A 14,008-nucleotide genomic window follows, 5' to 3' on the forward strand; every position below is an offset into this window, starting at 1 on the left:
TTAACTCCGCATATGTATACTTCTATTGGAAGGTATAGCGTTATAAATTTCTTGGTGCACTATTAATGCCGTAGACAGTGACCTGTGCATAATTTCTCTCGATACTAAATGGCTTTTTTTTTTGGCTAAAAGATGGGAAAGTTCCACCCTATTCATCAATTAGAAGAATGAAGCTGAATACAGCAAATATATTTGATTTCATCACAGAATTAGGAGCAGAAAAGATAAAATGCAAACCTGATAGAAAATATATTTTGATATTTGAAACTTTTTTAAAACCTAGAATCGAACTTATGGGAAGCATCGTGATAAAGTGTGCGTGCTTAACAGCTATTATAATCATGTCGTAAGTGAAAAAAGGGACAAACAATGTAGTTCTTCAAGACTAGTAATTTGCTCATGTAAAGTTCAACGATACTTCATTTCTTACAAAAAGTTAATGACTTATAGTTTAAGTTCATATCTTCACCCATGATGCTTTTACAAGAGTAACAGTTCCAAATTAATTGTAAACCACCTACTTTTTTCCATGAAACATGTTAAGATTGGTCGGTGGTTTCGGTGGTAATCCATGTCTCTTGTTCTGGTAGAGACCTGCACTAACATTAGATGAACCCTCTCTCTCGTCCTCTTTCCAAGACTTGGAACCCCCAGATCTCGGTTGCCAGATTACTGAATCATTAATGATTGAAGATTTGTTCACTTCTTCTTTCGAACTTGATGCCGAGCTTCTCTGCGAAAATTCTGGTGTTCCTATTAAAGAGAACAGTGTCAATAGCTCATCAGTGTGAAGTTGACAGGCTTGATGCTGCGTTCTGTTGGAAGCATTTTGATCATTGATACTTGTTGAATTTGGATTGTCGTTATTTGGAGCTGATGAGCTTGAAGAACCGATATTTTGGCTGAGAATATGCTGAGCGCCGATTTTGCTCTGAGTGCCAAAGGGGGACGGTCTCCAAATAGACTGGGCTTGTACTCGTTTATAATACTCGTGGCATTTGTTTTCTGCGATGAGTTTTGCTGCTGGACCTGCATCCTTCACAAATTGTCGAAGGCTCTCTTGGTAGCTCAGAGTGCTGTTGTTCTGAAAAAAAAGTAGGACATAATTTTGTGAATTGTTAGACTGGAAATTTTGCTAATTAACATTTAATTAGTTTTATTGTGGGTTTACTTGTATCTTATAATAATTTATTGAAGTCATGTACTTAACATGAGATTGAAACTTGTGTTAATTAGAAGTTTTTCTTGGTATACAAATAAGTCGACTTACGTCTTCAGAACATATTCCTGAAAGTCATGATAATACCATTATTAATAACATCATGAGCTTGTATATAAAATCTTTAGAGATTATATTCAAAGGTGCATATTTTCGTTTTATGGTAATAAATTCTACTGTGTGTATCTGAAACTGTGCAGCTTGACTGCAGAAAATAAGAAGTAATGGACACCATGATAAAGATACATGAAACGGTTAGTTGTGGATAGACCCCTTGCACTACCGCCCAATTGCAGATAGACCCCTTGTAGTTCTATTGGTGCACGTAGACCCCTGTATTATCGCTCAACTGCAGATAGAACCCTTGAGTGAAATTTCTTTGACACTTTTACCATCAGGAGGTCTATTTGTGGGGGGGAAGCCTCTTTCTCTGATGGTAAAAGAGCGAAAAAGATTCTCAGGGGTCGGTCTGCAACTATAGAACTGGAGGGGTTTATCCACAATTGGGCAATAGTACGAGGGGTCTATGCACATTGTGAAAAATATTTTTATGTATCTACACTCATCATAGTTCACATATATGTAAACTTACATAAACTTATAACTGCATAACATAAACCTCCCTACACAAGGAAGAATCAATAAAGAAACATGGGAAATAACATAACTAGAGTAGGACTTACATAAACAATAGTTTTAGGTTCGTTGCAAAACATTGTAAACAATGACTCCTTTGAGTCGTTCCCAGGCTTGTAAGTGTATCTTCGTTGCTCTTCTGGGAGTTGTGGATGTTGTTCATGTTCTCTGTGAGTAGCTGCAAGAGGCAATCAATACTTTAAATAAAGGGTAATTGCATATAGTCCCCCTTTGCTATTGTTGTTTCGCGACCCTGTCGTTTCATTGTTGCAGATAAATTCCCTGGGTTAATTGTCTCTTGACTATTTCACCCTTGGTGAAATTATGCCCAATATCATTCATGGGTGAAATTATTGAATCTATCTGATGGTATAAGAGGCAAAAATTTTGAACTTTAAGAGGGTTTCTCTGCAAGAATGAGACTGCAGGGTAGTAAGTTCAAAAAAACAGCCAATGAAATATTTCGTACCTCTTTGATTTCTGGCCCTCGAGCTGGATGTTGACTGTACATTTCTCCTAACACCTGCAGAATTGCTTGTTCCTATATGTTGTTTTATGCCCGTGGAAACAGAAACACGGGCATTATACTCTCGTTGAGGTGCAGTACTTGAATTCCCAATGTTTGAATCACTTCTTAATGCTCTTCTTTTATATCTAAAATAATGCTGATGCCATTCTGACAGTTCCAATTCCGCATATGCAAGATTATTTTTTAGAGATTGGAAAATTTGCTTTGCATGATCTCTTAAAGTCATTGCCTGAAAAAGTTACAGTTTTAGTTAGTTTTAGTTCTCTGAAAAGAAAAGTTGGTATTTTTTGGTATGTGATCACATGGATTACCTCTCGAAAAGGGATGGAGTTTGGAGCATTTGAGTCAATTGCCTTATGGAATACTGTCAAAACATCATTCTGCAACAAACATTTTGGGGGATAACAGTTAGTTTTTATTAATACAATTTCAATTTCAATACTTGAAACTTAATCAACTGACCTCAAAATGATCCAATGTCGCGTACATTTTATCAGTGTATTTTTGTCTTAGTGTTGCAAAGTCACCAGGTTGTTTCATACTTTCTTCATAATCATAAGTCTGTAGGCAAAAGAAACTATTGTTTAGGAAGAGAGTAAAGTTTCTCATATATTGACTGATACGGTCTTGGCTAATTGTTTACAAGTATACCTGGAGGTTGTCGGGCATAGAGAACAATTCATGTGTGTCTTTTCTGCAACACAAATTTCAAATATTTCAAGACAGTACAGTTATCATTTATAATGTCAACTGAGCTTGTCAAGAATGCAACTTACACTTCCAGCATATCAAGAATGTATCCAATGATCCTGTCAGTTGCATTGCGCGATGATACTGTACTGTTCAGTAAATTTCCTGTTGTATGAAACAAACTAAGTATTCAAAATTATTAGAAGTACAAAAAACTAGTCTAAGATTATTTTACCATTAATTTTCAAACCAACATCCTGCAAGCCTTGAACTTCCTGCAAATTTATAACTTGAATTATGTGCACTGCACCGATAATGTGTGTACTACATTCATAGACATTTTATTTATGTACTTGAATCCAATCGAATCAAGAAAGATAGAATACCCCTTCAATTCCTCTGATTCTTTTCCTTCCTCGCTTTTGCAAATTTGAACGGCCATCAACCTTCTTCTGTCGAAAATCTACAGGTAATGCGAGAACTGCCCTTTCACATTTCGTCTCTTCAAGAGCTAATAATCGAGAACTTCTCCTTTTTTTATCACCCTCTGCCATCTCCTTAAACTTTTTTCTCCTTAATAGAAAATAAGGGTTGCAGATATTAATAAGACGAGCCAATCCTTGACATGAAAATATTATTATTTGTATGTGAATGCTACTATGCATGAACTTATATATGAGGGCCACGAAACGTTTTGGATTTTCTGATTGAGTGATATCAGAAACTTACCTTAGTGACACCATTATATGAATTTGCAAATCCTTAGATCCTGGCAGGTTGACTTTATGCAGTATGTAATCACAAGTGTAGATTCTTTGAGTTGTAAACTTGAGAACAAAGAAAATTTTCTTTGTTGTATAAAATATTTCATTCAAGGGAATGCATGTCAGAGGAATGTAAAATATTTGTATCTCTCAAGGAATTAAGTACCTGAGAGCTTCTATTTATAAATAACAAAACTATAGGTGTAAATTGAATGTGAACTCCAATAGTAAGAATATTTGATGTCAAGAAGGAACTATATGGAGAGAACATTAAGGGTTAGACATAAAAATGTTACCAAACTATTATTGTTTATGTATAGAAATGAAGGTGCTGTTACTGATAGGGGAAAGATTAATCACATATTAATGAGTAAAATATTGATATTGACAGCAAGGCTATCAATTAGTTTGTTACATAGAAATTTTTATCATGTTTTCCCAATTCTCAATGAGAAATATATCCATATTAAGCCATTGCTTTCAATTGCTATAATAATGTATAAATTATCTAAAGGAGGGTAAATTTTCTAAGTTTAGCTATTCTGATAATTAGGTTGGATCATAGTTATTACATTTGTGAATAGAAAAAGAGCAAGAATTATTTATTATTTCTTGCTTATATGGTACATAATCCAATGCATTTTGTGGACAGCTGAAAACCTAGCATGTCTAATATCTAGACAATAATGAGAATTTAATAACATCATTGAAGTTATACTAGACAGAGAGAGAAGTGTTCTAGTAAATGGAAAAATAATGAGAAAGAGAATAAATGAAGAAATTTTATTACATAAATATTAAACATTGAGAATGATCACAAGAGTTACCATACATCCATGTCCCAAATTAATTTCATCAGAATTTGGGAAACATCCTAATGTTAAACGTGTAGCTAACTACAAACCAATTCCTATCTATTAGATACTTAACATAAATGTTTTCATTCAAAAAGAGTAAAAAATCACCATCTGATGTAAAGAACTCAATATTCCTCAAATGCTCCCAACTTTCATATATCAAGATACTAATAATGAAGGAGAGCTTTTGTGCCTAAAAGAATGTCAATTCTCCAAGCTGCTGAAAGTAACATGAAGTGAAAGTGAACAAAGGGAAAAATTTTCACTGAATAAATAAACATATAACAAGAAATTAGAAAAACGCAAGATCGAAAAAACAAGCAAACTAGAAATGTGATTAGAACGGGAGATGACCTTCCACATGAGTGAATCCCTAATTTTGCAAATGGAACTCCATTACGACCTACTAATAGTTCTGAACCGATCTATGTTGAGACCCCTCTACCGGAAAAAATCACATACATTTAGATTTAGTAAATTTGGTATGAAGAGCGAAAAGAAGAGGAGAATCGGAAAGGAAATAAACTTAGGGTTTCAGAAGAGAGGAATTTTACAATTTTAATCCTATTTTTACTTTTTATGTTAATCACTTGATTATTGACAATATAACATAACATGTTGTGCTTGGCGATGTCGTTTAGTACAAGGGTAAAATAGTCATTCCACTCTAAATGTAGCGATGTGAACGATGCGAGGCATACAATATCCTACTCCATTTGAAATTATACTACATTGTGGTATCTACTCACCTCAAAATTTAGGGATGTCAAGTATTTATTCCAATAAAATCAAGGGATTTGATATCAGTAACTCCTGTGTGCCATGGACATTTTGTTTTTTAATTTATATAAGATTTTTTTTCTTTCTCATTTTCTACTAGTCTGTATTATGCTTAAGCATGTTATGGAAAAGGATGCTAATTAGTGAATACAACTTGCACCAGCTCAAATTTTATGTGAACCGATAGCACTTGTCCAATATATGCAACTATTTAAAGCATGCCTTCAAACATATTCAATGTTTTATGATGAAAATCCAAATTCATTGTTTGACACTCTGTCAAAATCCAAGCATTCAATTGATTCAATGCATAAAGTTAATATAAGTCAGGCTAATGTACATGAAAATTATCACAATGCAGGACACAGATTTTCCTTTAGAATATTTCTCAGGAAATATCTACTACCATTTTGTATCCTTGACATCTTGGAAAGTTGACAGCACCAGTGAATTTATCTTGCTGTAAGATCTTCTAAATGGAGAAACTTTGAGTAAATCTGATGGATATCTTTTACTGTCCCTAGTTAGGATTCTATTTAATTCACAAATATCTGAGTAAGTTAAATTATATGATATGAATTCCTAACTTTGTCTCTGAGTAGAATATTGCATTATGCTATAATCAATTCATCCAGGACCTAATTTAACATTTTTGATGCATTTTAAGCTAACTTTGTCCAAATCTGGAATGCAAACATATAGACTATCCTTTCACAAAACTATACTTCCACTTACAACCACCACTTTATGCTTGTGTTTGCTAATTTGACTCATTGATATATATAAGATTTTTCTAATATTAAAGATATGAATAACATCATTCAAAGTCAGTTCCTTTTCAGATATTAATAAAAAATTCTTTGTATTGTAATCTTTCTCAGTTTTGAACAGGCTCTTGCATTATGAAATAGGCCCTTTTGCGGCATAAGTATAAATAATTCAAATTTAATCAATAATGCCAACATTTGATTCAAAAGCAATACAAAAACTCTTCACTGATTGTCATTTGGTTTGGTCTTTTTGTTGCTTAATTTTCTCTCAGGTACACCTTCTTGTTCTTTTTTTTCCCTTCTTTAGCAAATTTTATTCATTACCAATTACCAATGAGCATTAAGTACATAATAGCTACAGGCATCCCTGTGCAAAGAAACTCCCACTCGAGAAATCAAACTCTAAATTACTCGTACAAAAGCACTCCCCATATCTCAATACACACTCAACATAAACATTCTACCAAACAAAAAAACTTATAAGGTAATCAAGCTCTCAGATACAACTTATACTGTTTCTTGAAATGACCAATCTTCCTACATTACCAGCAAGAACCCCGAGACTCATTGTTTTCGTTTTCAGATGATCATATCCTTCCATTACTCTCTCTCTCTCGCTCTCTCTCGGTTGTTCTTTGAGATCCATTTCTCATAAGTAAGGGTTTTTTTGTTCTTTATCTCTCAAGCTTATCCAAGTATCCTTTGTAAATATATCACATTTCTAACATTTATACCCTCAGGGAAGTATTCTCAGATCTCAATGGTGACTTGAGAAAATGGTAGGGTCTATGTGGTTTAATGTCTTGCATTAATTTTTTCGCACTTTAATACAACAAGGTTTGTCTTTGGAAATTAAAATGATTACCTAATTTGTATCTATGTCAATGATTTTCCACTTCCTCCTTTTATCCCTTAAATACCGTAATTCGAATAATTAATTGTCTTCATTGTCAAAATCAATGTAGAAATATTTTGTTTCTAATTGAGAAATTTATGTGTATTTTTACCTGTAATATGTCAATTTTGGATGTTTAAGAACCTTGCCAAAATTTCAGCTCGCAAAAGTGCGAAAGGAAAATTTACAGAGAATGAGCTTTCATGATACCTTGCATGTTGCATTGTGCTGTGCACTTTGGTTCTGAAATTGTCACTGAAGATCGGCTACTTCATAGGATGGATGCCCAATCAATGAGCGTGGGGATTGAGTTTTGCATTCTAGCTTAATTCCATCATAATCTTGCTAATTGTTTTTCTAATTAGGTTTTAATTACCGGGTCAGGTGCATAAAAGAGAGTTCAAATATGGGCGAGAGTGAGTGGTTATATGAAGAAAGAGAGTTGCATCTCTCAAGGATGGAAGGGAAAAAAAAAAGCTTTTTTACATTAGATAAATGATATATGAAAGATATATAGGGCTTGATCATGACATTGAAGATTTTATTTCAACAACTTATTTCTTAAATTTGGTGGACATCAATGTGCGTTTTTTTTTCATTTTTTTCTTTTTGATTGTTTCTTTGATTGGCTTGACGTATGTAATTCCTAAAGGTAACTTGTTTGGCAATATTTCAACTCATTGAGCACTAGGGGGTTATTGGTTGGGATAAGTTGGGATAATTGTTCTAATGAAACAATTTTATTCCTTGGGGATATTTTAAGTGGTGTAAAGTGAGGCAATTTAGGATAATGAGACAATTTGGTGCTTTGATTTGACAATTCATGTGAAATAATTAATGATGTTGTACTTTATTTAAGTACAATATTTATCTATCAATTAAGTTTAAATTAATTTACCTACTTAGTTTAGTATATTATTTGGTATGTAATTATAATATAATACATTATTTTACTTTATACTAAAATATAATATATTATATTATAATTACTAATTAATTATAACTATTTTTAATGTTAGTAATTAATATTATAATAATATGATATATTATAAAATAATTGATATAATATACAAACAATATATTTAATGTTATGTTCTTACCTAACTCTTTGTTAGTCATTATAATAGATAAAAATAAGTTAAAATTAAAAAAAAAGGTCTGAATTTCCCCTGTGAGAATAATTTTGGTAACAAAGTAATGATCTTTACTAATGTTCATAAATAATCATGCAATTAAGAATAACTTGAAAATATTTTAGTGTTTTTTTCTCGCTTACCACCTACCAGTTATGAGAGAGACTTTTATCCCTCAGACGCCATCTTATCATTAGCACGTGCTCTACGACATCCTATCCTTTTTATTAATTTTTACAAATTTTTATAATCTTTTATTTTTAATATTTGATATTTTAAAGGCTTTTTATCCCATTTGTAATTACTAAAGGACCCTTGGGTCTTTCATAACCTCTGTAAAGAAGGGATTTTCCCCAAAGACCGTGAGAAGCTTAAAAACCCTAGATCTCAAAATCCGACCAACATCCCGCGAACTTTAGATCATTTCGAGTTCCTTCATCTTCGATCTCTGAGTTCGGAGATCGACGTTTCGATTGCGACTCCGGATCGAGGTCTAAAGGTGGAGAAATTTGTATCAAGGTAGATAAACCTTCATTTATTTAATGAATCTTACGCTTGATCATCTAATTTCTGCGGTTTTGTTTGGTTTTTTTCAGCTCTTTGCTTTTGATTTTTTTCATTTTGGAATTTCACAGAAACTTAGTGGATTAGGGTTACCTTTAGTGTATAGATGCTCAATTGAGTAATTTCCAATATTTATTTGCATAAAAATTGTGTTTTGATTGGAACTGAGGACGTGAATATTGATATATAGTTGCAATTGCAGAAGAGAACACTGGCTGAGGTTACTAAATTGGGTTTTTTTTTGCAAAAATTAATAAATAAAATAAGTAAAAAGAAGCACATTTGTTTGGAGTACAGGCGCAGATTACTTAGTAATTGACTATGTCATTTATCATGAATAAAGGGCACATTTTGCAATTTTTTGTCAAATATAAACAACCTCTGTAGTCCAAAACCAATTTGTTTCTTTGAAAGATGGGAAATGAATCAATTTTTATGGATAGAAACTCCTTGTCTGCATTCAAATAGTTGAGAGGTTCATAGTTATGGACTTTCTTGTCTTTGAGCATGGCATTGGTGGTGTGTCCATGATTTTAGGTCTTTCTTTACTAATAACAAGTTGATGAGTTTGGACACCTAAATAAGTAGCTGCGATAGAGCTAGAAACACTATGCATAAGCTCATGAATTATCGTGCACAATTGTTCTTTACATCATTAAACATTTTGACATGAAATAGTATATTCATTTTCATGTACATAAAATGCTCCTTTAGAAAATTCTTCCTTGGAACTAAGTGAAATTTGATTTAGTTTTTTTTTTATTGAGAAATATGAGGGCTCTTTACTTAAAGAAAGATAAATATTTGGTATAAGGCACAATGAATTTGCTTCTTATTGTAATTTGAAACTCGAAGCTTGTCATTGGCATTAATTCTTTAGAACTTGTTCTGTGATTCACTCATCTCTCTAATTACCTCATCTAACATTTTGGATGAATAACATTGCACCATAATTTTGACTTATGAATAACATTGCACCATAGTTTTGACTTTTACTTTTTGTTCATCAAGTTATGACCACATTGATCCTCACAAAATGTTGATTCTTCTAACTAAAGTTTGAATCCCTTACCTTTGGGCTTTTCATAAAGTCAAAATTTTGTCACCCCTTTGTAGGTTGGCTGATAAATTTGATAGATGTGGTCAACTTGAAAGCTAGTGCTCTCCCTTCATTGTAACCTGCCCATGCTCTGTTCCTGCAAGAATAACCATCACTTTGCTAGCAAACCTTGTGGAACAGGGTTCCAGAGACAATTACTTGTATTTGATGAACTGAATACGAACTTAAAAACAAATTTAGAAATAAATTTGAAGGCAAACAATATTCATGGGGTTAAAAAAAAGAAAAATAATTATATCTAATTGCGTTTGCATTTTGACAATTGTAAGGTTTGCATCTGGAATTATGGAGGAAAAAGAAGACGAGTATGCTCACGTACAGTGGGGTAACTTGACATGGATAGACATCTGGACAACTATAAAAAAATCTTCTTCTTTCTAATTTAGTAGAACTTTTTATTGGTGGAATGTCATTTTAAACAATTAATTTATAGCTGAAATGACTTTCTACTTGAAATTTCTTGAAAACTGTCATAAAGAAACATATTATGCATCGGACTTACTGGGTATATTTTATGCATCACATTGTGTATCAAATTTTAGTCAAATATGTAGTCTGTGATATTAAGTATGAACATCACAGTTTTGTAAAGATTTTTGCTTAAATCTTTATCAAGCATAAGAAACATGTGGTGTAGCATACAAACTATAGCCAAGAAGTTTAGTTTCACTTATTCTTGACATGCAGCTAGATCAGGAGCTTTCTATGTGAAACAGTAGTGTAGATTGTGGTGACATTTCTCGAACATATATCATTCCTAATTTAGTATTTGATTCTCATACTCTTTTCAGTGTTGTTATGAATTAACAGGCATGAATCTCAGGACATTAATTTTACTTCATTGGAATTGGGCAATATACTTGTGTGGTATTTAGTCCTGTGTCTCTGTTATCTTATTTGTATTAACACTCCTTTCTGAAGTAAAATATTACTTTGGCAAATGAAATCAATTTTCGGATTGAGATGTCTGCTTAAATTATGCAGTGTTGGATTGGGAATTAATGCATGACACTGCAGCTTTAATTTGCTTTTTTGCCTTTTTAAGTAACAATGAATTTGATTGGCTTAATCCCTTTCTCAGGTTCTAGCTGTATCACCAGTTGCCTATTCTGATCTTGCCTCAAATTTTGTCTTCATTTGATCCTACCTTGATCTTCCCTCTATCTTCCTTGCTCCTTAGAAGGTAACGATTCTTCTTCTCATTTTCTCTTAAATTTTCAGTGACTTGTTATACCATTTAAAATATGTCCTTGAACTCTCCTGCATATTTTGCAGATGGATTCAGATTCCTGAAGCTTTAATGAGCTCTTTGCCTTTTTAAGTAAGAATGAATTTGATTGGCTTAATCACTTTCTCAGGTTCTTGCTGTATTACCAGTTGCCTATTCTGATCTTGCCTCATACTTTGTCTTCGATTTTCCCCGTCTTCCTTGCTCCTTTGGAGGTAACGATTTTTCCCCTTTCTTTATACCTTAAATTTTCCGTAACTTGTTATACCACTTAAAATGTGTCCTTGAACTCTCCTGCATATTTTCCAGATGGATTCAGATTCCCACCAGCAGTTTTATGGATATCCTCAATCAGTAGAACATGAACATACTACTTCATTTAATCATACTGAGCATCCAGAAGTGCAGTGCATAGTGTGTAGAAGAGACTATACTCCAGGGACTGAAGGGAATGAGGTGTCCGATTCAATATCCATCTGCAGAGAGTGTAAGTCCTTGGTTGTAGATGATAATGAGGCAACCCCACCGATTAGAAATTTTCGTCGAAGAAGTCTGCGGAGAGGTAGAGCCAGCAGGTATGGGAGTTCAGAATCAATTGAGGATTTGTTCTCTCAGCAGTTCTCACAGTTGATCACTTTGGTGAGACAGAATAACGAGATACAAGGTGAAGATGGTGATATACCCGTTACTTTGCCTTCACGCGCAAGTCATTCACCTGCTCGGAATTGGCCAAGGAATTGGCGAAGGCCACTTTCTGATATTGAGACTGAGAGTCTTGATCATGGAGATTCTCTGTTTGGTGAAACTGACTCCAACATCAGCTTTTATGGAGGAGAATCTGAAGCTTCCTTTGATGGGCACAGCGTACTCGGAAGAGAAGCATTTTTTCAACAGGATCACGAAAGCCATTTTTATACTGACACTGATATCGATCCAATGCATGCTGGTTTAGATCAATGGAACTCTGATGATGAAGATGAAGTAGACTGGGAAGAGGTCAATATGGAAGAAGCATCAATTCAACTTGTGGGGCAACATGGCAACAACCAAGATAACTTTAGCAGTCCAAATGGAAGTATTACTGGTGTGCAAAATGGTAGTTTAATTCGTTGGCGAGTGCATCATCATGATCTTTTTGCTGATTTAGAGGAACCAGAAGTGTTGCCTTTGTTCGGCAATGCAGGTGACTACCTTGATGCGAGAGGCTTTGACGAACTCCTCGAGCAGCTTGCAGAAAATGATGATTCAAGAAGGGGAGCACCTCCCGCATCAATATTTGCGATTAGGAACCTCCCCCTTGTAATCATTTCAAAGGACCATGAGCAAAATGGGAGTTTGGTCTGTGCTGTCTGCAAGGATCCTCTAGCTATTGACACTGAAGCAAAGCAGCTTCCATGTTTGCACCTCTATCACCCATCTTGTATTTTACCATGGTTGAAGGCGAGGAATTCTTGCCCAATATGTCGGTATGAGCTTCCAACTGATGATCTTGAATATGAGGAAGGCAAAAGAGGCATGGGTGTACCCCAAACTCGTGAGGCTCATCAGCAGAACCAATCTGAGAGTATCTCAGCTATGTCGAGTGATATAGAGTTGGACGAAGCTCAGAATGAGCTTGTTGAGGCAGTACCAGAGCAGGCTGATGCTGAGGGTGGTGATTGTAGTGAAAGCAGTTTAAACCGAGAAAGTGACAATGGCAGGCGATGGTATTTCATTGCAGCTGCACCACTTGTAAGCATTGTCGGTATTGCCCTAGCTTTGTGGTTCCGTAAGCCTATGGGGGATAGGAGGATTCAGTGCAGAATTGGAGAACAGGATCCAAGGCAGCCTCATAGATCTCGTAGTACCGCGGCGGATGGGCACGGAAACAGGAGATGGTGGGCTTTCTTTTAGACTCGATTCGACTAAGGTGAAGAAAGATCTGAGAGAAATAATGTAACGTTCTCAATTGTTTTTGGAGTTGTGTTCAGTTTCTTGTGCGAGGTAAGGAAAATCAAAGAGACGACAAACAAGTGAGTTGCTAATTGTAATCTTTGAAATCTCTCATGATTATCAAGCTTATCAAATAGTGTGATCGTTGCCGTCTGCAGTGTCAGTGCAGAAAAGTTGTTCGTTGTAACCACCTTTGTACGACCAAGTGTTTGTAGTTCGCAATTTTACTTATGTTTATCCCCCACTGGGGATCATCAAAACTATACTGATTCGTGCATATGTTGAAACCAACTGATTCTCTTTGTTGAACTGTTCAGCTGTTTTATCGTAATGGATTGTACTTGCCACTGTGTTATGGGATTGCACAGCTTGGTCAACATTGTACTAGTGTTCTTCGAGAATTTCTTGTAAAACCTAATTCACTTCGTGAACAGAGGTAAGGATCAGACGGTAAGAATCCAGATGAAAGCGCTTGGAAAGAAAGAAATTATGGCTACAAAGCGACCGCGTGCAGCCGCGCAACAGACGATTGGCGGCTAATCATCTTCCAAGTGCTTTCCTATGGATACTTACCATCCTTACCTCCGTTCACAACGTGAACATAGTTTTACAAGACGTGTCGATCCGACACGTGTCACCACCATAGTCACTAGTGAAAGCGACTCGTGACTGTGGCTAGCATAGCCCTGAAAGATAAGAACGTTACATGTGATGTTGCCGTGAAAGAGGTTAAGAGGTGAGTTCTACCACTGTTCATAGCATCAGGTAAACTAAAAGGAATATGCCTCAAATGAGTTCACTAAAACTAATTCCTGAGATCCCTTTTTACACCACGGCAGAGAAAAGGAAATGAAAGATGCCGGCTCAGGGCGCAAAGCTTCCGAGTTGCAG

The 14,008-nt window shown here is 34.8% G+C and overlaps 2 protein-coding genes across 3 annotated transcripts; one reads left to right on the plus strand and one right to left on the minus strand.

The window, feature by feature from the left end:
• Window positions 1-517: 517 nt before the first annotated feature.
• On the minus strand, window positions 518-3,628 carry LOC109827423. Its single transcript, XM_020394439.1, has 10 exons — window positions 3,461-3,628; window positions 3,310-3,349; window positions 3,161-3,239; window positions 3,036-3,078; window positions 2,847-2,945; window positions 2,696-2,764; window positions 2,325-2,613; window positions 2,167-2,277; window positions 1,903-2,033; window positions 518-1,084 (listed from the first exon to the last, which is right to left on the minus strand). Exons 1-10 carry the CDS (start codon window positions 3,626-3,628, stop codon window positions 518-520), a joined length of 1,596 nt encoding a protein of 531 aa, XP_020250028.1.
• A 4,980-nt stretch (window positions 3,629-8,608) lies between these two features.
• On the plus strand, window positions 8,609-13,426 carry LOC109827425. 2 transcript variants are annotated; one of them, XM_020394441.1, is made up of 4 exons: window positions 8,609-8,792; window positions 11,039-11,140; window positions 11,233-11,400; window positions 11,495-13,426. In XM_020394441.1, exon 4 carries the CDS (start codon window positions 11,495-11,497, stop codon window positions 13,076-13,078), a length of 1,584 nt encoding a protein of 527 aa, XP_020250030.1. In that variant the 5' UTR covers window positions 8,609-8,792; window positions 11,039-11,140; window positions 11,233-11,400; the 3' UTR covers window positions 13,079-13,426. The 2 variants fall into 2 exon arrangements, with proteins under 2 accessions (XP_020250030.1, XP_020250031.1); XM_020394442.1 differs by having other exon boundaries at window positions 11,316-11,400.
• The last annotated feature ends 582 nt before the right edge of the window (window positions 13,427-14,008 follow it).

The sequence above is a fragment of the Asparagus officinalis genome, unplaced genomic scaffold, assembly GCF_001876935.1.
Source record: "Asparagus officinalis unplaced genomic scaffold, Aspof.V1 AsparagusV1_Un200, whole genome shotgun sequence".
In the NCBI taxonomy this organism is placed as follows: domain Eukaryota; kingdom Viridiplantae; phylum Streptophyta; class Magnoliopsida; order Asparagales; family Asparagaceae; genus Asparagus; species Asparagus officinalis.

What these genes read in the sequence shown, in the direction of transcription:
- LOC109827423 (XM_020394439.1), bottom strand. Translation starts at nt 3,628, where the DNA reads ATGGCAGAGGGTGATAAAAAAAGGAGAAGTTCTCGATTATTAGCTCTT. An exon ending in CGACATTGGATCATTTTGAG is followed by an intron (nt 2,765 to 2,846) that starts GTCAGTTGATTA and finishes TGTTTGTTGCAG; the next exon opens with AATGATGTTTTGACAGTATT. An exon ending in TGGGCATAATTTCACCAAGG is followed by an intron (nt 2,034 to 2,166) that starts GTGAAATAGTCA and finishes TGCCTCTTGCAG; the next exon opens with CTACTCACAGAGAACATGAA.
- LOC109827425 (XM_020394441.1), top strand. Translation starts at nt 11,495, where the DNA reads ATGGATTCAGATTCCCACCAGCAGTTTTATGGATATCCTCAATCAGTA.